The sequence below is a fragment of the Dermochelys coriacea genome, chromosome 2, assembly GCF_009764565.3.
Source record: "Dermochelys coriacea isolate rDerCor1 chromosome 2, rDerCor1.pri.v4, whole genome shotgun sequence".
Lineage (NCBI taxonomy): Eukaryota > Metazoa > Chordata > Testudines > Dermochelyidae > Dermochelys > Dermochelys coriacea.
In genome coordinates this window covers 229,834,151-229,858,479 of record NC_050069.1, presented here as the reverse complement: position 1 = coordinate 229,858,479, position 24,329 = coordinate 229,834,151, and the positions used below count along the sequence as shown (strand labels likewise).

General features: G+C 39.8%; 1 protein-coding gene across 2 annotated transcripts in view; it reads left to right on the top strand.

The window, feature by feature from the left end:
* MINDY3 (MINDY lysine 48 deubiquitinase 3) overlaps positions 1-19,436 on the top strand; it is a 93,321-nt gene extending 73,885 nt beyond the window's left edge. For both annotated transcript variants that reach the window (XM_038391356.1, XM_043509386.1), the window contains 5 exons: positions 3,688-3,760; positions 4,891-4,963; positions 11,831-11,918; positions 15,182-15,253; positions 18,363-19,436. In XM_038391356.1, coding sequence (XP_038247284.1) covers positions 3,688-3,760; positions 4,891-4,963; positions 11,831-11,918; positions 15,182-15,253; positions 18,363-18,512 — 456 coding nt within the window. In that variant the 3' untranslated portion in view covers positions 18,513-19,436. The remainder of the gene's footprint in view (positions 1-3,687; positions 3,761-4,890; positions 4,964-11,830; positions 11,919-15,181; positions 15,254-18,362) is intronic.
* Positions 19,437-24,329: the final 4,893 nt, after the last annotated feature.

Here is a 24,329-nt window from a genome sequence, read left to right as displayed (position 1 = left end):
CCCATTGTACTAGGTACTTTACAAATACAGAACAAAAAGACAGCCCCTGCCTCAAGGGACTTATAACCTGACACAAGACAACAGATGGATATAGACAGACAAGGGCGCACAAGTGAAAATGAAATAATATTGCTCATGATAGGCACATGAGCAGCCTAACTATTGTAAACTTTTTTGTAGGCATCTTGGCAAAGGAGGGATTTGAAGGTGGGTAATCAAGTACATAGCTTTGTATATGTTTATGGGGAGTGCCTTCCAAGCCTACGGGTCAGCATGGGAGAAAGCAATGAAGGTGTGTTAGAAAATTGAACAAATGGGCAGTGGAGGCTGACATCACAGGTCAATAGGAGATAAGTGTCAACAGCAAAATAGTGAATGAGAAATGATTGATAGGGTGGGGATTGGCTGAAGGACCTTGGAAGTGAATATGAGCAACGTGTTTGATGTAGAAATGGGGATCAAGTAGAGGGATTCAAAGAGGGATAATGCGATCAAAGTGATGCCCTAGGAAAATGATACTTGCAATAGTATTTTGACTGGATATGAGTGGGGCAAGATTGCATTTGTCAAGGCCAGAGAAAAGGCGTGGATAAAGTAAATACGGAAGTGTTATTTACTCCTCCTCCTCCTAACACAAGAACTAGGGGGTCACCAAATGAAATTAATAGGCAACAGGTTTAAAACAAACAGAAGGAAGTATTTCTTCATGCAGTGCACAGTCTGTGGAACTCTTTGTCAAAGGATGTTGTGAAGGTCAAGACTGTAACAGGGTTCAAAAAAGAACTAGATAAATTCATGGAGGATAGGTCGTTCAATTGCTATTAGCCAGGATGGGGAGAGATTAGCCACCGTTGGAAGATGGGATACTGGGTTAGAATAACCTTTGGTCTGACCCAGTATGGCCTTTCTTATGTTAAGGACGTTGCAGTAATGGTGGTGCAAGATAAGGAGCTAATCTTGTTCCCTCCATTAAATTTCTCTTACAGCCTTTGGTTAGAAGATTTTTTTTTTTTTAATCCTATCGTTTGGTAGTGTAACAGTTTGTGGTTTTTTTGCAAAATGTACAGTTGGGAAAGGGACTCAGATAAAGTAAACAAACATGAGAATGTATTGCTAAAAGTATTGAGGTACTATAACATTGTTCTAGTTATCAGACTTATTACAGTGCCTTTTTATTAGTTTTCCTTAAATAGGAATGCCATTTATTTTAAATTGTACAAATTGTTTCACATATGGGGATTCCTAATATGTCATTGTATGCCAATAAAGAAGTAAATCCTTTCCATTCAGGGAGGTATTTAAGCACATGCCAACCTTAAAGTTAAGCATATTTTTAAATATCTTGCGCTTTTGGAGCATTTGCAATTGAGACATAATATAAGAATGAAATTCTGGTTGAATGCATTTCACTTCTATTTTTCCCTGAGCTAGCTTTTTCTTTCCTTAGTCTAAGATGTGGGTCACTGTACTAAAATAACATACTTTATTATCTTTATGTAGATGCATCGCTTCCATTTATGTCTACTCAGTTAAATTGAACAGTAATACAGGCCTGCACAATCCAGACTAAAACCATTTGTCACATACTGAAATCTGCTGACTGAAAGTGTTGTCTTTGAGTTTCTGCTTTAAGAAAAAGAAAATACATTTAAAGAAAATGTTTTGTACTCTGTGGGCCATTTTAAATGGGTAGAGTAACTTTTTTTTTTTTTTTTTTTTTTTTTTTTTACTTGTAACAAATTATTTAGGTTTAGTGCAATGTAAACATAAGACTGGAAGGGACCTCCTGGGTCATTGAGTCCAGTCTCATGCTGTTGCTGTCAACCCTGTCATATAATCCAATTGATAAATTTATCCAGATCAATCTTAAAACTATAGTTAGTTTGCTTGCCCCCACTACTCCTGCTGGAAGACTGTTCCCAGAACCTCTCTCTTCTTATGATTAGAAATCTTCTAATTTTCAACCTAAATGTATTCATGGCCAGTTTATGCCCATTTGTTCTTGTGATAACATTGTCCTTTATTTTAAATAGCTCTTCTCCCTCCCTGATGTTTTACCCTTGCCCCCCAGTGCATTTATAGAGAACAATCTTATCCCCCCTCATCCTTCATTTTGCTAGGCTAAATAACCAAGATCTTTTTTCTAGTAGGATAGGCTCTGCAGTCCTCTGGTTGTCCTAATATCCTTTCTCTGCATCTGTTTCAGTTTGAATTCATCTCTCTGGTTACATGGGTAACCAGAATTATGCACAGTATTCCAGATGAGCTCTTATCAGTGCCTTGTGCGATGATATTAATACTTCTCTAGCTCTACTGGAAATACCTCACCAGATACATCCTAGGATTGCGTTTGCCTTTTTTACAGCCACATCGCATTGGTGGCTCAGTCATCCTGTAATCAACAAATGCACCTAGGTCTGTCTTTCTCCTCTGTCTTTTCCAACTGATAAACTCCAGCTTATCGCAAATATCAAGGGGTAGCCGTGTTAGTCTCTACCCACAAAAACAACTAGGAGTCCGATGGCACCTTAAAGACTAACAGATTTATTTGAGTATAAGCTTTTGTGGCAGAAATTCTTATATGTCTAGGAACAAGGAATGTAGGCCATACTTTCAAGATGGAGGACTCTATTCTGGTAATCAGTGATTCTGGAAAAAGATTTGGGGTGGATAATCCCCTGAACATGAGCTTCCAGCTCATGCTTCATGCTTTGGCCAAAAGGGCTGATATGATCCTGGGATGCATAAACAGGAATCTCGAGTAAGAGTAGAGATATTTTTATCTGTGTTTGGCACTGATGTGACTGCTACTGGAATACTGTGTCCAGTACTTGTTTCCACAGTTCAAGAAATCCATAAACTAGAGAGAGTTCAGAGAAGAGCCATGAAAATGATGCAAGGATTATAAAACACGATACTCAGTTTAGTTTAACAAAGACTTGATTAGTCTAAGTACCTACATGGGGAACAAGTATTTGATAATGGGCTCTTCAGTCTAGCAGAGAAACGTATAACATAATTTAATGGCTGGAAGGTGAAGCTAGAAAAATTCAGACAGGAAATAAGGTGTACATTTTTAAATGAAGGTAATTAATCATTGGAATAATTTACCAAGGGTCATGATGATTCTCCATCACCGGCAACTCTTAAATCAAGATTGGATGTTTTTCTAAAAGATCTGCTATAGGAATTATTCCTTTTTTTTCCATTTTAACTAATCTCTATATCAAATTCTGTACTGAAGTCCCGATTAGACCCATTGCATTTCCCTTGTCTAAAAAACTCAGTTATTTTTTCAAACAAAGTTATTGGGCTACTCTGGCATGATTTATCTCTGATATACCCATCTGCATTTTACCATCTTTTCTGGTTTTTTTCCATGTCTTTAATTATTCTTGTCTTAAACATTTATTTTGAATGCTATGACATCTGCATGACCAAGCTATATCCATACCAGGATAGTTGTGTGGAAAGCCATGTAAATAAACCGTAACACGTTGTTAACACAACCTTGAAGAACACCATCAATGTGTGGAATTAACATGAAGCTAATGCTCACCTCTGCCATTATACTTTGTTTCTTCATTAATTTAAGGTTTGAAATGTTTCAGTATAGTCATGTATTTCCATAGTAAAACAATATGTATTGGTCTGAAATAATGAATCTTGTGGAACTTTCTTGTTTAGGATTTGGCCCTAGTTGCTCCTGAAGCTCCTTCAGAACAAGCCAGAAGAGTTTTTCAAACTTATGATCCAGAAGGTAAGGCTGCATTGTTTAACTTTGGGTTGAAATCTTTATATTGACTGGTTTTGAGTGTGAAGAATCTTTCTCGAAAAATAGGGCAACAGTTTTACGATATATGCAAAACACTGCACCTCCAATAGTACAGTCCCCTGCATTGTAAGGCACATTGCTCATGATGAGGCTTAATACTGATTCACAGGGTATGTGTACACTACTGCTGGAGGGTGCAAATTCCAGCTTGGGGAGACATACCCCCGCACTAGCTCTGATTTAGTGAGGTAGTGTGCTATAAATCATACGTGGCTGCCCTGTGTATGATCTCATTCAAGACCATTGATATGTATTTGGCACAGTTAGCCCCTCCCATTGCTTGCACTGTCATGGCTACACTGCTATTTTTAATGAGCTAGCACAATCTGAGCTAGTTACAGGTATGTCTCCTCAGGCTGGAATTTACATCTTCCAGCTCTTGTGTAGACAGACATATCCATAGGGAAATGTGCTACCTACTGGTAAACAGCAACACTTCATGATTTGTTGGTTAATCAACCTAATAATAAAATGGACATGCCTCTTGAAAACTACAGAGCATGAGGAAGTCAAATATAGTAATAGTAGGAAGTAGAGTTCTCATTTTAAGCTTTTCAACGCTGGGGACTTGCTTTGTATGTGACCCACCACTTTCCCTAATCTTACATTTTCAGAAATGTAAAACTTTCATACCTGATCCATCGTGATCTGAGAGGTCTGACAAGTACTGAAAAATTCCTTAGTTTCATTTTAGAACTCAAAGCTGCCTGATATTCACATTTTATTTTAATTAGAAACAAATTTAGAAACATTCTCTCACCATTTTAAGGTGGCATTGATATGTCTATTAGTAAAAAATTGTTTTAAGTTTAATAAAGTTTGCATTTTCAAATGTTTTAGAAAAATGGCATTTTTAAGGCATGTAAGCCTGCAATTTTTTAATTGGGGGAAATATGTATGAAAATCATGTGTTCTAAGACCTCATCTTGTAACTTTACAGTGCACTCTCAAATTCTAAGATGTGGGTTTGATTACCAGTATTTTGGGTAAAATCCATAATCTTAAAATGTTTTCAGTTTATTTTCCCCTACTGAGAAAATTTGTCCCTTTTGCAGATAATGGATTTATACCTGATACCCTTCTAGAAGATGTAATGAAGGCTTTGGACCTTGTATCAGATCCTGAATAGTAAGTATAATTTGTGTAGCTAAATTTTCATTTAACAGATTAGTTATGGGTTGGTTTTATCTTGAATTGTTAGTATATCTAATTCTGTGTAGTATCCTAAGGATAATGTCCCAAAATATTGAGTCAGTTGTAAATGAAGGAAAAAAGGCCTAAAGATAAGATTCAAAATCATTTTTGATTTAGAAAGAAGATCATCTTTCCTAGCTCCCAGTTACTAGCTATTTGTGACTCGCGTTTTCTGTAAGTGTATGTATTTGCCTATGACAACCCAATACTGCAAGGTGAATCTGTGTGCTGGCAAAAACAAGGTCTCTCAACAGCTGACTACAATGTTACAAGAAGATTTAATACCATCCTAGAGCTCAAAGTTCAAATTGCTTTTCAGATTTTGTGTTTCTGTATGGTTGCATTTTATATAGTTGTACTTTGTTTCCATCAATACCAGATATGTACAGTAACTCCTCACTTAAAGTCATGCTGGTTAACATTGTTTCGTTGCTGATAAATTCGGGAACATGCTCGTTTAAAGTTGTGCAATGCTCCCTTATAACATTGTTTGGCAGCTGCCTGCTTTGTCCACTGCTTGCAGGAAAAGCAGCCCATTGCAGCTAGCTGGTGGGGGCTTGGAACCAGGGTGGACTGGCAACCTCCCTATCAGTTCCCTGCTCTCCTAAGTTCCCTGTGAAGCAGCCACCCAGCAGGCTATCAGTTGCCTGCAGTTCAGCTATCCCTCCCCGCAATGCCATGTGCTGCTCCTGTCCTCTGTCTTGGAGCTGCTCCCCGAGTCTTCTCCCTTGTTGGGGGGGGAGAAAGAAGAGGGGGGCTAATGTCAGGGTGTCCCCGTCCCCCTAGCTCCTGCACCCCGCTTACCCCATCTCCATAGAGAAAGGGGGGACATGACAGGGCTCAGGATGGAGGAAGCTTCCTGGCAGCAGCTGTGGTCTCAGCTTGCTGATTAACTTAATAAGGCAGTATACTTAAGAGTGGGTCAGCATACTTAAAGGGGAAATGCACATCTCTCCCCTGCCCCCCTCCCACACTCACTCTCTGCCATGCTGTCTCCCCTCCCTCCATTCCTGCTGCCTTGTAGAGTGTGAGGCTACATTAACAATGAGTTAATCCCTTGAGGCCTCAGCCAATTGCTAGTTCATCATTTAGCAGTAAGGCATTCCCCAGGAAATATCCCACCCTATGACTTCACCATCTCAACCAAGCTTCACAATCATCATTGCTATATACAGTATTAAATTGTTTGTTTAAACAAACTGTGTGTGTGTGTGTGTGTGTGTGTGTGTGTGTGTATTATATAAAAAAAAAAAAGTCTTTTTTGTCTGGCAAAAAAAAATTCCCTGGAACCTAACCCTCCCCATTTACATTAATTCTTATGGGGAAATTGGATTCTCTTAACATCGTTTCGCTTAAAGTCGCATTTTTCAGGAACATAACTACAACGTTAAGTGAGGAGTTACTATACAGGTTTTAATAGTGGCTATTTAGATAAAACTCTCTTCACTCGGTAATTTAATTCTCATTTGGACTGGCATTGCTAGTAGTGTTTCCCAACTGCTTGGTGGTAGCAAATAACTTCTGCAACAAATTCTGCTTATGTAGTCACATTTTGCTTCCTGAATACCCAAGCCAGAGAGCAAATCTCAATGTCGGAACTTGTTTTTTCACCTCCCAGGCTTTAGCTTTGCTCATTTATAAGGCCAAATCCCATTTTATCCTAATCAAAAGTAGTTGTGAACTGTTCCAAGACAAATTAGGGATGTTAGCTCTGTGTGAAACATATTTTTTCCCTCCAAAGGGGAACAGAATTTTGCAAGTTCTAGGGAAAGAGCCTGATTTGGGAAACTTGGAAAGCCTTCTTTTGTTCTACTGCCTCTAACAAATTTGCTTTCCCAAAGGAAAAGGGAAAAATCCTCCTTCCAAATCCAGCTTTATTTCAGAATTGGCTGCTTGGGTTTTAGGATATTTGTGGCATAATCATGACCTCTTATTGCATATGGAACATCAGGTGTTGTATGGTCAAGAATCATTCACAAGAAAGGCATACCATATTAAAAAGATTCTTTGCTGCGGATAATTCTGTGGAATTTCTCCGTATCCATAGTCTGCCATATTTTCTCTCTGTTAAAGCAGTAGTATTATAGAGTAGGTTCTGACTTATGTAGGTTCATCACATTTTTCAGCTGACATCTAAGTCTCTGTGTTTAGGGTCTCCAGTCCATGAAATATGGCAAAAACTTAAATAACGTAGAGAGTATTTGGATTCTTAATTCCTTATATGTCAGTTGCAAATGTGGTGTTCTTCAAAGCAAATAACATCTAAATTATATATAGTATACAAGTAGTTTCCTATAAGCTTCTACCTCAGGCTGTGATCTCTTCGGATCTCAAAACCTAACTACCCTGAGACCTGCTCAGTATTTGGGAGGTGTGCAAGGAAAACCATATGTGGTCAGATAGTTATGCTGGTGACTCAGTAGATGGAATTATTGTATTTCAATTCTGAACTAATTCCTGCAACATGGCATTGAGGGCACTATTGCTGAAGGTGTCATTTTTAATTGGAGATGAAATGAGATTCTCATAGACTCATAGATATTAGGGTCAGAAGGGACCATTATGATCTAGCCTGACCTCCTGCACAATGCAGGCCGCAGAATCTCACCCACCCACTCCTGCAATAAACCTCTCACCTGTGTCTGAGCTACTGAAGTCCTCAAATCATGGTTTAAAGATTTCAAGGTGCAGAGAATCATCCAGCAAGTGACCCTTGCCCCACGCTGCAGAGGAAGGCAAAAAACCTCCAGGGCCTCTTCCAATCTGCCCTAGAGGAAAATTCCTTCCTGACCCTAAATATGGCGATCAGCTGAACCCTGAGCATGTCGGCAAGATTCACCAGCCAGATACCCAGGAAAGAATTCTCTGTAGTAACTCAGATCCCACCCCATCTAACATCCCATCACAGGCCATTGGGCCTATTTACCATGAATAGTTAAAGATCAGTTAATTGCCAAAATCATGTTATCCCATCATACCCTCTCCTCCATAAACTTATCGAGTTTAATCTTGAAGCCAGATAGGTCTTTTGCCTCCACTGCTTCCCTTGGAAGGCTGTTTCAGAACTTCACTCCTCTGATGGTTAGAAACCTTTGTCTAATTTCAAGTCTAAACTTCCTGATGGCCAGTTTAGATCCATTTGTTCTTGTGTCCACATTGGTACTGATCTTAAATAATTCTTCTCCCTCTCCGGTATTTATCCCTCTGATATATTTATCGAGGACATTCGTATCTCCCCTCAGCCTTCTTTTGATTAGGCTAAACAAGCCAAGCTCCTTGAGTCTCCTTTCATAAGACAGGTTTTCCATTCCTTGGATCATCCTAGTAGCCCTTCTCTGTACCTGTTCCAGTTTGAATTCATCCTTCTTAAACATGGAAGACCAGAACTGCACACAGTATTCCATATGAGGTCTCACCAGTGCCTTGTATAACGGTACTAACACTTCCTTATCTCTACTGGAAATACCTCGCCTGATGCATCCCAAGACCACATTAGCTTTTTTCACGGCCATATCACATTAGTGGTTCATAGTCATCCTGTGGTCAACCAATACTCCAAGGTCCTTCCTTCTCCTCCTCCGTTACTTCTAATTGATGCATCCCCAGCTTATAACTAAAATTCTTGTTGTTAATCCCTAAATGCATAACCTTACTACACTTCTCACTATTAAATTTCATCCTATTACTATTACTCCAGTTTACAAGGTCATCCAGATCCTCCTGTATGATATCCCAGTCCTTCTCTAAATTGGCAATACCTCCCAGCTTTGTATCATCCATAAACTTTATTAGTGCAAACCCACTTTTTGTGCCGAGGTCAGTAATAAAAAGATTAAATAAGATTGGTCCCAAAACCAATCCCTGAAGAACTACACTGGTAACCTCTCTCCAGTCTGACAGTTCACCTTTCAGTATGACCCACTGTAGTCTCCCTTTTAACCAATTCCTTATCCACCTTTCAATTTTCATATTGATCCCCATCTTTTCCAATTTAGCTGCTAATTCCCCTAATTTGCTAATTTGTGATTACTAAAGATCCTATGATACTCTTTAGAAGATTAGTGTTGTTTAGCCCTGGTTAGAATTTGATGGTTACATTTTACCTAACTTCCATCTATATTTTCAGTTAGTTAACATTTACTTTCTACATAAGAACAGCCATACTGGAGTCAGACCAGTGGTCCATGTAGCCCAGTATTCTGTCTTCTGACAGTGGCCAATGCCAGATGCTTCAAAAGGAATTAACAGAACAGGGCAATTATCAAGTGATCCATTCCCAGTCATAGAGTCCAAGCATCTGGCAGTCAGAGGCTTAGGGACACCCAGCACATGGGGTCACATCCCTTACCATCTTAGCTAATTCTTTTTTTAATCCAGTTAGTTTTGCTCTCACAACGTCCCCTGTAATGAGTTCCGCGGGTTGACTGTATTATGTGAAGAAGTACTTTTCTTTTGTTTGTTGCAAATCTGCTGCCTATTAATTTCATTGGGCGACTCCTAGATCTTGTGTTAGGTGAAGGGGTAAATAACACATTCACATTGTCCATATCATTCGTGATTTTATAGACCTCGATAATATCCCCGTTTAGTCATCTCTTTTCCAAGCTGAATAGTCCCAGGCTTTTTAATCTCTCCTCATATGGAATCTGTTCCATATCTCTAAATATTTTTGTTGCCCTTCTCTATACATTTTTTCATTTCTAAAATCTCTTTTGAAATGGGGTGACCAGACCTGCCCTCAGTATTTGACGTGTGGGCACACCATGGATTTATATAGTGGCATTATGATACTTATATTTTATTATATATCCCATTCCTAACATTCTGATAGCTTATTTGACTTCTTCCGCATATTGAGCGGATGTTTTCAGAGAACTATCCACAATGACTCCAAGATCTTTCTTGAGTGATAACAGCTAATTTATATATTATATTATTATTATATATATATTATATTATATATTATATATATATCTCAATATTTTGTTTGTACAGTTGGGATTATGTTTTCCAGTATGCATTATTTTGCATTTATCAACACTGAATTTCATCTGCCCCCTTTTTTTTTTTTTTGCGCTCAGTCACCCAGTTTTGTGGGATCCCTCTGTAACTCTTCACAGTCAGCTTCGGACTTAATTATCTTGAGTAATTTTGTATCATTTGCAAACTTTGCCACCTCACTGTTTACCTCTTTTTGTAGATCATTTATGAATATGTTGAACAGCACAGAACCCAGTACTGATCCTTGGGAGATACTGCTATTTACCTCTCTCTGTTCTGAAAACTGACCATTTATTCCTATACTTTATTTCCTATCTTTTAACCAGTTACTGATCCATTAGAGGACTATCTTTTATCTCATGACTGCTTAAAACTAGGCTTCAAACTTAATGTGGCTGAGAGGTTTTTAAACAGTTGCAGGTTGTTATTTTCTAGAGATGTATTTCGTTGAGTGAAGGGGTTTCTCTATATTCATTAAGTTAATTGCAGAGCATTTGAAAAGTGGATTTGTGGGCTTTTCTACAAAGTAGAATAATGCATCTTACAGGGGTGTGATTTCTAATGCGCACTAATGTGTTATGTGTTGACAAGTCCATGTAACCTGCTGCACTTTAACATAGCTCTGTCTGAAACAGTACTATGTTAAAGTGATCTGTGGAAACTGTAGTGTGCACCAGCAGGTTCTACATGGGCCAATTTAATGCACAATATGTTAGTGTGCATTAGAAATCACACCCTCACACTGCACATTGCGGCTCCCTGTAAACAAGCCCTAAATATTCCTCATGTGCATTCTGTCCACTAATCCATCATGCCTAGAGCCTGTTCTAACATTCCAAAACTGAGCAGTTTTCAGACTGCTTTAAAAAAAAAATTAAAATGTCTCACACACCAAAGATGTGGCTTACTAGCAGAATGGTAAATATTCTGTCATGGACCAGTGACAGGTTTAAAATTAATGTTAAAATTCTGCTTGATTTACATGAGAGCTAGTTTAGATACTGTGTGAATTCTAAAATTTCTCATTCAGAAGCCTATCCTGGTAAACTTTTAGAACTAGACTGGGAGCTAGGAAAAATATGAATACTTTGTAAAACTCTGCTAAACAGTCTGTAAAATATATTGCATAAATAGAAATGTAAATGTTTTATTGACACACATTTACAACGACTGGCAAAAATCCCATGCTACTACCAATAAAGCTTTTATACTACTCCGTGTATATTCTCATTCTTTCTGTTTTTGTATGTATAATATCAAAATAAATGTTAAATGGTTTGGGCTACTTTAATGTGAAAGGCACTTTGTAAATATACAATGATAAACATGGGACCTTATTTCAATGACATTTATTCTTATCAAACTTAATTTTAAAAACCTCTGAAATGTATTCATTGGTGGCTTTTCAAATCTCCACTTAAAAGCAGGTTGTTTGGTCAGAGCTCTTCAAAGGATGACTGGCTTGTGTGTTTAAGATGAGGAATGCTTGCAGCATACAGCAAAATGTCTTCTGGGTTAAAGTGTAGGTTTTAGTTTGCATGACTTTCAACTGACTTTACCTAATAAGGCAATCTTTCAAAATTACAGCTACTTCCATTTCAAATAACAGATTACTTTGGTTTAAAAATAACTGCATTTTCTCAAATCTGGTGCTGTTCTGGTGCATTTGTTATTTAAGAGTCTCAACAAAAAAAACCTCAATATATTTGGCAGTCAGAAGTGTTGTAGTACCACATAACATAATCATGCAAGAATAAAAATGTGCAACTCATATTTTTGTATCCAATGTTCTTGTTTTAGTGTAAATCTCATGAAGACCAAATTAGACCCAGAAGGACTAGGAATCATATTACTGGGTCCCTTTCTGCAAGAATTTTTCCCTGAGCAGGTAACGTAGATGTTTTTTTTTTCTTCTACTTATGCCATAGAACATTTTGTATTTCACTAAATAAGATTCTTCAGTGATGCATTAAACATTCATAACTCTAATGTGCATTTTTGCAAAATTATTTAGTCTAATAAATGTTACATTTCTTTGATACTTCGGGTCAGCTGGTAACTCTTTGCGCTGTTCAGTTCAGTATAACTGTCCTATGTGATTTAGCATTCCAAAATGTTTAAATGAAAAACTATTCTAATTTGTAGCCTTCACACCAAAAAGCAGTCTCCACTGAAGCTGCCAAGTGTCAGATAAGTAGAGCCCTGTATGGATGCATCCGATCCGTATCCACAAAAATTATCTGTCGATATCCGCAGTTTTCCGTGGATTTTTAGGGCTCTACACTGGGGACCAGGCTGAGACTCCAAGGCATATTCTCTCTCACTATATAACTTGAAGATCTAGTTAGTAAACAAAATAGCCTTATTAATTTCAGCCATGTTTGAAATACAGGAAAATCAGCATTTGTCAAAGTTATGGAAACTTTATTTTAAAGATTCTAAGTGTTACTAAGGAAAAGTGAAACAGCCACAACTATTTTAAAAGTATACTTGGCAATGCACCTTTTAAAGCAAAACAATACTGCAAAATGAAACACTAAGGTATGTCTACTATGAAATTAGGTTGATTTTATAGAATTCGATTTTATACAGTCGATTGCGTATGTCCCCACTAAGTGCATTAAGTCAGCAGACTGCATCCTCAGTACCGTGGCTAGCATCGACTTACGGAGCGGTGCACTGAGGGTAGCTATCCCACAGTCTCCGCTGCCCATTGGAATACTGAGTTAAGCTCCTAATGCCTGATGGGGCAAAAACTTTGTCGTCGGGCCCCCCTCCCTCCGTGAAAGCAACGGCAGACAATTGTTTCGCGCCTTTTTTCCAGGATCCCATCCGCTGGTCCCACTCAGCCCGCTGCCTGCCTGGGTGATCAGAACCCCAGGCAGGCCATGGGCTGAGCGGGGCCGGAGGATGGAGCCCCAGACTGGCAAGCAGGGAGCCCGCTTAGCTCACTGTTACCATACGTCTCCTGGGTGCTCCTGATAGACCTCGGTGAGTTCGATCAGGGGCGCCTGGACAGACATGGCTATCCTCTTAGAGCACCGAATGGGAGTGACTCCAGGTCATTCTCTTCTTTAAGTTTTGTCTCATGGAGATTCAGTCCTGTCTGGAATATCATGCGAGCTGGAGTCTTCTGCCTCAGGCTGCTCTCCCAGCTGGCAGCACTGCGTGGTCGCACCTACCCCAGCCTGCCCCTTGCTCCCATGGCTCATGGAGCCTGGACAGTAGTAAGGAGCAGTTCAACTTGTGGAATGACAAATCCAGAATGAGGATTGTACTCTATGGGCCACGTTAAGATTATTTCAGTGACCTAAATAGCATTTAGTCCCTATAAAAAGCTTCATGAAAATTTTCCCCCGCCCCTAACAAAAATGTTAATTTATCAGAGCAGCTGAAAGGGCGAGGAACCCAGGACTATAACTTAGAGAGAGCATCCATATTATTTAACTCGTAATTGATATAATTCAAAGTAAAATTTCACAGCGTGGTCTGTTCTAAGACTAAAAATGCTGGAGGGGAGTCAGAAAAAGGAACAGGGACCTGTTTCCGCCCAGGTTCGAACCGGGGACCTTTCGTATGGTAGGTAAACAGGATAACCACTACACTATGGAAACCTAACTTGAACATATCCCTTGCGTGGGCCCTATTATACTTTATGTAACGTGTGGTTGTGTATTATTAATAGTTTGGTATGTCGGGGCTTTTCTTTTTTTGCCACAAACTTTGCCAAATGCACAGGAATGTTTTCTCTAGTTACAGAAGCTATCTGATGTAATGTCTATATCTATGTCCTTCCTGCTCACAAAGCAGTCATGCCCCCACCCAAGGCTGACCTGGCTCGGGCAGGATCTCTAGCGAGGCATGAGGTTAAGCAAACACAGCAATTCTTTCCTGGCCTCTGCCACTGAATGCCTCCATGCATTAAGCTGTGCCCTATCAGTGTGGGAGGATTGCATGAGCTCGGAAAACATGTCATCGTGAGTGTGGGTTTTTTGCCTTCCAATCTGATATAACCTCAGGAACAGAGATGATAGGGGGAGCGTAGAAACATTCTGGGGGGACTGCATGATCACTTGTGCTACTGAGTTCGCCACGCTGACCAAACAGGAAATGAAAATCAAAAGTTCCCGGGGCGCTTCCTGTGCACCTGGCTAGTGCATCTGAATTCAAAGTGCTGTCCGGAGCAGTCACAATGGAGCACTCCGGGATCGCTCCCAAAAGCCAATACTGTCGGATTGCATCCACACTTCCCCAAATTCGACCCGGCGATGTCCATTTCAGCACTAATCCCCTCGTTGGGGAGGAGTACAAAAATCAATTTTAAGAGTCCTTTAAGTCGACAAAAATGGCTTCTTTGTGTGGACAGGTGCAGGGTTAAATCGATCTAATGCTGCTAAATTCGACCTAAATTCTTAGTGTAGACCAGGGCTAACACTACAATGATTCTAAAATGTAGTCTGCAGTGTTCATTTTCTTACGATTGAAAGTTTCCAGAGCTGTGGAACCACTAGAAAGTCTTTTGAATTAAATTTTATTTCATATGAAAACTGATACATTGCAATTATTGACAAGTCTGGAAGCAATACACCACTGACAAAGTGGAATTAGTTATTTTATTAAATTTAAATACCACTCTTTTTAACTCCAGACATGATTCTTCTGCACTTTTTGGTAAGTGAAGAAGGAATTCTTTCTTGGAAAGAATTTATTAAATCTTTTACTGAATACTTAAGCATTCTAACTGTATCAGACTTAACAGTTTTATGTGGCTAGTATGTTTGGGTGTTGAACCTGAGATACTTCGGAGGTCCAATTCTCAGAGTGTATATGCTCAACTCTTTAAAAAAATAAAATTATTATTATTAATAATTTCACTTCAGGATATCCAGTTGGGCACTGAATCGTTAGTCTCTTGAACATTTTGGGTTGCCTAATCTATTAACAGGTAGTAGAACTGATTGACTGGGTGTTGTATTTTTCTCCTATGAGGGGCCTGGAAAAACTTCAGTATCTTGTATCTTAACTCACTTCCCCCCCACACACACACACCTACTTACCCCTTTTTTCATCAAGCAAAGTAATTGTAAAAAGAAAAAGGGTGCATGTTAAACTGATTTTATGATATAAAATGAACTGTCTTGTTTATACCAGGACTCCAGGGTTCCAGAGTCATTCACTGTATATCACTACAATGGATTGAAGCAGTCTAATTATAATGAAAAGGTATGATGATCTGAGAGAAAATGAATTGGGACCTGCTTAGGAGAAACCAGTAATCATGACCATGTGATAGCAGTTCACTGTCTTATGTGAAATGAGTTGATGTCAGTGCTATTTCTTGTGTCCATATTGCAGAACTGCCACCACATTTGACACTGAACAGTTGGCCAAGTAAAAAATTTTCCGTAGAAACTTGTTTTGCACAAATTTTCTGCTCCCCCCTCCCCCAAAAAACCCATAAGTATTTCAATTTGGAAATGCTATTTCATACTCCAGTTCTCTTCTATATACCATGCTCTCTGGTCGAACCATATTTACCGTTATACGCCATCACTCTCTTGCAGAGAGGAGGCATGCATCATGGGAGATGTAGTTGGACCCAGAGAGGAGAATGGGGTTATGAGACAGATGAACTTAAACTCCCATAAAGCACCACAGCAGCATTTCAAAATCAAAATTTCTGGTTTTGGCCCAAAAAAAATGATATTCAAATTTCTGTCAAATCAAAGATTATTCTTCAAAGGAAAAAACATTTTTCAACCAGTTCTAATTAGCACCTTTGCTACCAGTCTGAGTAGAGATCACAAGGAATGAATAGAGAGATAACTTCCAGTGAGGAGGACCTTCCAGAGGATGCATTTTGATTCAATCACCATTTAATGCTGGTTGAAATCAGAGTAATTTGGGATTATAAATTAATTGCTATGGAACTTCCAACAGTCTCGTATTCCAAAATGTAGGCAAAGGTACTCAGATTATTATGATTGCCTAGCAGGTTGGATTGATTTAAATCTGATTTTAATCACAGGTTGATAATTATAGGTTGTTACATTTATTCAGATTGTTAATTTTAATGTTATTATACTTCAAAATGGTGAATGAGGCAATTCTAATTTACTAATTGACAAACTTTTGCTTGCTTTTTTCAAGTTTCAATTTCAAATGCAAATTCAATTTAAAATGCACAAATGTAGCATTTTAATTTTTTATTAAATTATTTTAAATGTGCTGATTACATACAAGAGAAGTTACCAACCTTTATTAAAATATTCATTTTCCATTAAAACTAATTTATTAAACAAAGGAAACATTTTCTGTAGTTAGTGAATTCACTGATTATTTCTGGTTACCATGTCCTTCAAAATTTTAGAACTAGTAGATCTCATTCTTTCACACTTTTTGTTTTTTGTTTTCCTTTTCCAATCTATGAATAATAACTATATTTCCTGCTTTTTCAATACCTAATTTGCTTCTTAAGTTTGAATTAGGTCATTGAACTGAATTTATTGAATGAACTGAATTATTGAATAAACTGAAATGAAGAAAACATTCTCTCTGCACCTTGCAAAAGAGACTATTGCTGTAAAAAGCTGGTTTTGCATTTCCAGCAGACTCTGGTGTCAGGTGTTTGAACTGGTGGCAGTCACTGGCTAATGGTTTGACTTTCTTTAAAATTTGTCAGCAATCATGTACTGCTTAGTATTATATTATAGTATTTAATTTTAATGGATTATAATAAATATAGGCCTTAACATAGGATGACAATTTCAAATTTAATTGTAAATAAGTTTTTTTTTAAAAAAACTGATATTTTTCTTGAAATGAAAAGTATTTGATTTTTTTAATCTATTTTTATCCACTCTGTTGCCTGGTTATTTTGTATACATATACGTGTTTTTTAAAGTTTAACCTTACCCACCATATATTTGTAACAATGATCTTCTAGAGAATTCTGGCTATTATCTTTAAACAATATCACTGTTTTATTCCATTTTATGAATTAAACTGACTACAACAAGGGCTTCATAGTATGGATCTAATTAACTCTAGTTGCCTTGAATCTAGGGAATAGGGGACTAGCTGATATTTTGAAAATAAGTTTCAGAGTAGCAGCCGTGTTAGTCTGTATTCGCAAAAAGAAAAGGAGTACTTGTGGCACCTTAGAGACTAACAAATTTATTAGAGCATAAGCTTTCGTTTCCACCAAATGCATCCGATGAAGTGAGCTGTAGCTCACGAAAGCTTATGCTCTAATAAATTTGTTAGTCTCTAAGGTGCCACAAATACTCCTTTTCTTTTTGAAAATAAGAGTACATTTAACTTTGGGACAGGTAAGCTGTAGCAGTAGAAGTTATTTTCCTGTACCTTTTGTCTACTTTACGTTAAGACCAAAATATTCAAACATGTTTTGCTAAAGTTGGGCACCTAAAGAAGTGACCTGTCTTTCAGAGGTGCTGAGCACCTACAGCTCAAATTCTCAGTGCAAGCTGTGGGTGCTGGTCACCTCTGAAAATCAGGCCACTTAGTTGGATGGTTAAATTTATTCTGTGTGCGCTTATTAATGAAAGCATGAAATACGGAATATAAGATTTTGTTCATCCTCATTGTTAACCCTTATTTTCTTGTGCACAATTGTATTGGTTGTCAATTTCTTTTCATTTGTTCAGTCTATTGACACCTGTGTTATATGTTAACTCACTCCTCCCTCTTTTCTGTTGCATTTGAATGAAAAATATCAGATTGTTTATAGTAACATGTACCTATATGAGCAAATTTCAGTGCTATAACTTCATAGTGTTTCCATATATAGAGACGCAGACTTTGATGCACTGAAACTATTCTGCTTCAAAACTATGCTATTACTCATCTGAAAATTTGGTCAAAACATGATTTCTGACTTTCTTGTAAGACTCGTGCTCTACTATAAGGAAAGATTTGTACATGTTTTGCCTGTTACGCTTTTTCACCTCATCTAAAGAAAATTGAGTTTGTTCAATGAATGGCCTATTGCCTCAGACTTTTTGCATCATTTAAGTTTTCAGTTTTATTTTTTCTGCTTTGGCCTTTACTGTCAGTATATGAACAGCATGATTAATCTGTGACCTGAATAGAAGTTTCAGGCATCAACACCTACCAGTTAGATATTCTAGATCTCATATTTCAATAAATGTGAACCACTTGTCTAAAACTTTATTTGTTTTGAGTTTTTCCTTTTGTAATGAAAAGCATGCTTTGTGACAAGTGGCTTTCTACACTGTGAAAACAACATTCTATGTCTATCTTTAAAGGTATCTCAGGAAATATACTGAAGTAGATGGCTTTATTTTGACAGGTCATGTATGTAGAAGGCACAGCAGTTATTATGGGCTTTGAAGATCCAATGCTACAGACTGATGATACTCCAATAAAGCGCTGTTTGCAAACCAAATGGCCATATATAGAATTACTCTGGACCACAGATCGATCTCCTTCATTAAATTGATGTGTTTAGAAGAAATACTATACTACTATCTAATGCTTTACTGGGGGATTAAGAATTTGCATTTGCTGAAAGCAGTATACTTGACTGTATGAAGCTGTACACTGGTATCATTGATAAATTGTAAATAATGATTACAAACACTTTTCAGTGTTAATTGAAATATTTAATTTTTTTAATCAGATTGATTTCTCTTTATAATAGTTTGTCATTTTTTGGCCATTGTGGTAGTATTGTGAGTTTTGTTCTTTTAAAAAGGCCTACTTATACCATCTGAATTTGCCATCTCAAAGATTTGAAAAATGTCTAATACTGCAGTATCTGCATGTTAGGTATCAAATGAATCTTTCAACAGAAAAATCATTCTCTGTTTGCTTCCTCTTGAATCTTTTGGGCACATTTTACTATTTAAATTATACTGGCTTACGTTACAGTATCATGATTTGTGGTCTGGACTGGCCTTGCACTGAATGGTAAAATGAGCTTAAACTCTCTGCAGTTTTTTTTAAAATTTGGCTCTAACTAAACAACTTTTACAAAAATGGTAAAATTGGGAATAATTTCTAGGCTCCTACTACTTAGTATAAACCATAAAAGCCGTTTCTAGGCGGTTGTATATTGCTATGGCTTAGCTATCTGGCATGTTAAAAGTGAAGACAGAGTATGAGGAAAAATAAGTATTAATATTTATTCAAAATTGTATAAAGGAAATGTAAAAAATCAACAGGAAGAATTTGTTCTATAATCTTTAAATTGTTCAGATTTATAGTATTGCCAAATACCTCTTCTCAATTTGTCCAAACAACAATGTAAGCCAGCTTTATTGTATGTGTTAAGTGCATGAGAACATCTGTTATTACATGAGTATATGCCTTTATTTATTATCTAGTTGTTAGCCCTAAATAAAAACTTTTCCCTGAACTATGACCTAGCACTTTCAAGTTTGTTTGTTCAATCTGACCTGTTTACTTCCTCTTCAGTTTCTTTGTATTGAAAAAATAAAAGTAGAGGAGCTAAAAATGGACAACTTTTTGAAGTAGAGTAATCTCTTGAGGATATAAACACAAGTTAAAGATAACTAAAGGATCACTTTAGTGCAGTTGACCCACTTAAACTTTCTGTTCACAGACCATAAATGCATAGCGTATATTAATATCAAGAGGGCTGAGAATTCATGTTTAGAAATGTTTTCTCCACAATGTTTAGGTGGGGATACTTTCTTTTTATGTATAAATAGCAGCATGAGTTAGCTTGTTTCCCCATTAAGCAGACTTGTGTTGTTTGAATTGTCAAAACAAAGAATCTAACAAAACACCTGTATATTAGAGTATTTTCAGTGTAAGTTATATAGTAATGGCAGAGAGAAATAACAAGCTTGCCTGCATGGCATTTTCAATTATATACTCTGTATAAGTATAGAACCAGCTACTAGATTTACATCTGGAAAATATCAGCAGTGAAGTGCTACTCCTGGCTACATCCACATATTCATTCCAAATACTTAACTCCGTAATTAACACTGCTCCTGAGTGCAAAATTGACAGCACTGAGTATCTCAGTTTCAAAAACCAAGAAAATAATGCAAAATTATATTTTCCTGAAAAATTTTCTTCTCTTGGTCAGTAACAATGAGAACTTTTTAAAAAATAGCCTTTCATGTACATGGACCCAAGGTTAAAATGTCCATTTATCTGATTCAAATTGGAACATGGATATTTTTCACATGTGAACCTGATCACACAAATGGGAATAGCTGTAGTGCATACCCTCTCAATCCATGGAACCATCTTGTAACCAGCTTAAGTGGTCTGGCACATCCCAGCTTTCTGTGCCCCTACCCTGAACCTGGCAGAGTGCCACTACTTCATGCCATCTAAGGGTACAGACTTCTTGTTTACCCACCCACCCCCCAATTCGCTCGTGGTTCACATGGTGATTGACCAAGCCTGACAGCAACATCCCAAGGCCACCCCTCCTGATCAGGTGATGAAGAAACTTGACCTTCTGGGGTGCAAGGTCTGCTCTTTTTCAGGCCTCCAGTTGTTCATTGGCAACTACCAGACCATCCTGGTGAAGTATGACTTCCTCTCTTACTCCAAGTTGGTGGAGCTCCAGGCCTTTCTCCCACCAGAGCAACAGCTGGCTTTTCAGGCCCTACTGGATGAGGGCAAGCTAGTTGCCAAAGTGGCCTTCCAAGCCATGGTGACACCGCGTCATGCTTTCTGGCACACAGGATGGTGCTCTGCTGGGATTCCTGGCTTCAATCCTTCAGCTTTCCCAAGGAGATCCAGACTGCCCTAGAGGGCCTCCCCTTTGACAGCCACAAACTTCAATGATGAAATGGACAAGTTCTCCACTATCTTAAGGACTCCTGTGCCATCCTCTGGTCGCTCTGAATCTGCACCCTGGCCCCAACTTGCAGGCAGCAGTGCTCGTCCTCCTGACCATGCCCTCGCACTGCCGACCAGCCCTACCCTCAACACCTGCAAGATGCATCTCAGCATCGCCCGTGCACATAGTGACCTCGCTACTCTGCCACTGCCACCACCTCCACCTTACTCAATGTCATCCAAGTAATCCTTTTGATTCTGCCCCCATGATCCAAGAAACTCACTCCAGCCCTTCTGCAGCACCTCAGATTGTTTTGGTGGGCCGTCTTGTCCTGTTTGCCCACATTTGGAGCAAGATCACCACTGGGTGCTGGATATTGTTCACCAATTGAGTTCTTCTCCTTGTCGCCCACCCCATGAGGGCCCTGGGGATCCTTCCCGATGCAGTCTCAGAGAGGAAGCGGACACCCTCCTCTGGAAGGGCGCCATAGAATGCGTCCTGCACTGCCATGGCTTCTTCTCCCCTTATTTCCTTGTTCCAAAGAAGAGGGGTGGCCACCGTCCCATTCTGGATGTCTGGTCGCTGAACAAATTCATATGCAATTTCCATTTCTGGATGGTCTTGCTCCCCCTCATTATCCTGGCCCTCCCCCATGGAAGCTGGTTCGCAGCTCTTGATATGAAGGATGTATATTTTCATATAGACATCCACCCCACTCATCGCATCCTCTGCTTCACCATGAGACATTCCCACTACCAGTTCTGGGTCCTCCCCTTTGGGACAGCCACTGCTCCCTGCATCTTCATGGGTGTAGCGGCCTACATGAGCTATCGAGACCACTCGCTATTCCCCTATCTAGATGACTGGATCCTCATTGCACCATCTCTCGACTGCCTCTTCACCACTATCCAGACCTACCTTCAATCTCACCTTCATGGGGCACACCTGGACTCTCTTGCAGCCCGAGCCTTTCTCCCATCAGATCGATTCACCATGCTTATCGCACAACTACACTGCCTTCAGCATACACACATCCAACAGTGCCTCTTCCTCTTTGGCCACATAGCAGCCTGCACCTCAGGCACACTGTATGCTCACCTGCATATGCGCTGCCTCCACCTGTCTCTAGTGGGTCTACAACCCACAGTTGGAGCACCTGGACAAGCCAGCCCTAATCCCCATCTCCATCTTGGCTTCCCTCCTCTGCTGGTGGAGCCCATCCATGATCCTGGCCAGCACTCCACTCACTCCCCCCATATTCCACACCACTCTCACCATGGACACCTCACTTATGGGATGGGGCGCCCACCTGGAGGGCCACACAGCCCAGGGCCTCTGGTTGCCCAGGGAAGCACAGATGCATATCAACATCCTAGAACTGCAGGCCACTCACCTTGCTTGCCAGACATTCCTGCCCCCATCAGATCCCACCACATTCAATTGCTCTCTGACAACTTGACAGTGGTTGTATAGGTCAACAAGTGGTCCCCCTCCCCCTGCATGGAAGCCATTCTCTGGAACTGGTGCCTCAGACACGAGGTCACCCTCTATGCTGTGCGCCTCCCAGGCACCAGCAACTCTCTGGCAGACAAGTTCAGCAGGTCCTTTTACGCAAATCCTTACTGGAAGCTCCAGGACCTCACACTTCACTCAGTCTTTTGCCAGTGGGGCACTGTGGCACTCTGTACCTTGAACCAGCACTCTGGAACCCCCATATTCACCCCTGTCACAATAGATATATTTCATACAATGTAAGGGATCCCATGAAAGGTCATGATCTGCTGAAACCCATTGTTCTGTCCAGATAGGTATATCGTTAGTGTGTATGAAGTTGAGATTTTTTCTGTATGGTTGTTACAACCATATGGTATGGTTCTGTATGGTGGTTACAGCTTTATTTCAGTAAGTTTGAGAGTCTCTACTGCTAGTTTCCCAGTGACAACAAGGGTGGTGATTACAACTCCCTTGCTGATTAATGGTCACTGAATACCCTCCTGGGAGTGAAACAAGGGATTTACAGTTCTGTGAGAGAAGCACCACACAATGGGGGATTGCTCAACTCTGTGACTCAGCAGAGCCCACCAGGACACGTTTTGGATAAGTTTCTTTCCAGGGACTGTGGATATAAAACAGGACAGTGGCATCATGCTTTTACCTTTCTCCTCCCCTACCTACTCTGAAAGAAACAAGAATACTGGGAAGACAACAACTTGAACTGAGGAGACTGGTCCCAGGCTTAAAGGGGAAGTCTGTGTATTAAGAACTGTAACCTACCTGCAACATCAAGTGGGGTGAGAAAAACTGTTTGGTCCAAAGACTGCCTAGTCTAATAAGGTTTAAGATTTAAACTATGTGCTTGATTTTTTTGTAACTATCTCTGACCTTTTGTGTGTAACACTTATAATCACTTAAAATCTATCTTTCTATAGTTAATACATCTGTTTTTATATTTTACCTAAAACAATGTGTTTTGTTTGGGAAATCTCGGCTCAGTTTACAGCTCAGTTTAGTGTGTCCCCTCTCCACATCAAGCAGGGGTGGACTAGGTAATAAACTTACACTGGTCACGCTTCTGACCAGGCCAAGACAGTACTGTTCTGGGATGCAAGACTGGGGGCTTGGGAGATTTGCTGGTGCCTTTCTCTGTGTGATTCATGAGTGGCTATGGGAGCATTCATGCAATTTAACTGGGTGTGGAGATCCATATGCTATTATATTGAGTGATAACAGAGCCTAGGGGGGTTTGCTGCTTGTCACTATCAAAGCATTGTGAGAGACACCCCAGGCTGGAGAGTTAAGTGGTACCCCAGTTCCAAGTTGTATCCTGGGATCCCATCACAGGCACACCGCACTGGGATCTCTTCACAACAGCCAAGAACCACAAACTTCCCCTCTTCTGCTCCATAGGAACCCTCGGGCCGGGCTCACAGGGCGACGTCCTTCTCCTTCCCTGTACCACCAAACATCGCTATGCCTTCCCACCCATTCCCTTACTCCCACAAGTCCTGTGCAAGGTACAGCAGGATCACGCAACAGTCCTTCTCATAGCTCCCTCCTGGCCTCACCAGTATTTGTTCACCAGTCTCCTTCACCTCTCTGCTTGCCCCACAATTGGCCTTCCCACCCTCCCAGATCTCCTCACACAGGCGCATGGCTGTCTGTGGCACCCCAACCCAGGTCCGCTCCACCTCACAGCCTGGTATTTGAATGGGGCTCACTTATAGACAGGGTGTGCTCTGCCCCCCGTGCATGACATCCTCACTCACAGCAGATGGCCGTCTACTACAGCCTGCTACCAAGCTAAATGGTGAGGTTTCATTACTGGGTACACCATCACTGCTACCCTCTGGACTCAGTCTCCATTCCCAACCTTCTGGACTACATCCTCCACCTTCAACAGTCTGGCCCCGCCTGCTCCTCCATGTCCACGTGGCAGCACTCAGTGACCTCCTCCCTGCTGTGGATGGGTTTTCTGTCTTTGCTTACATG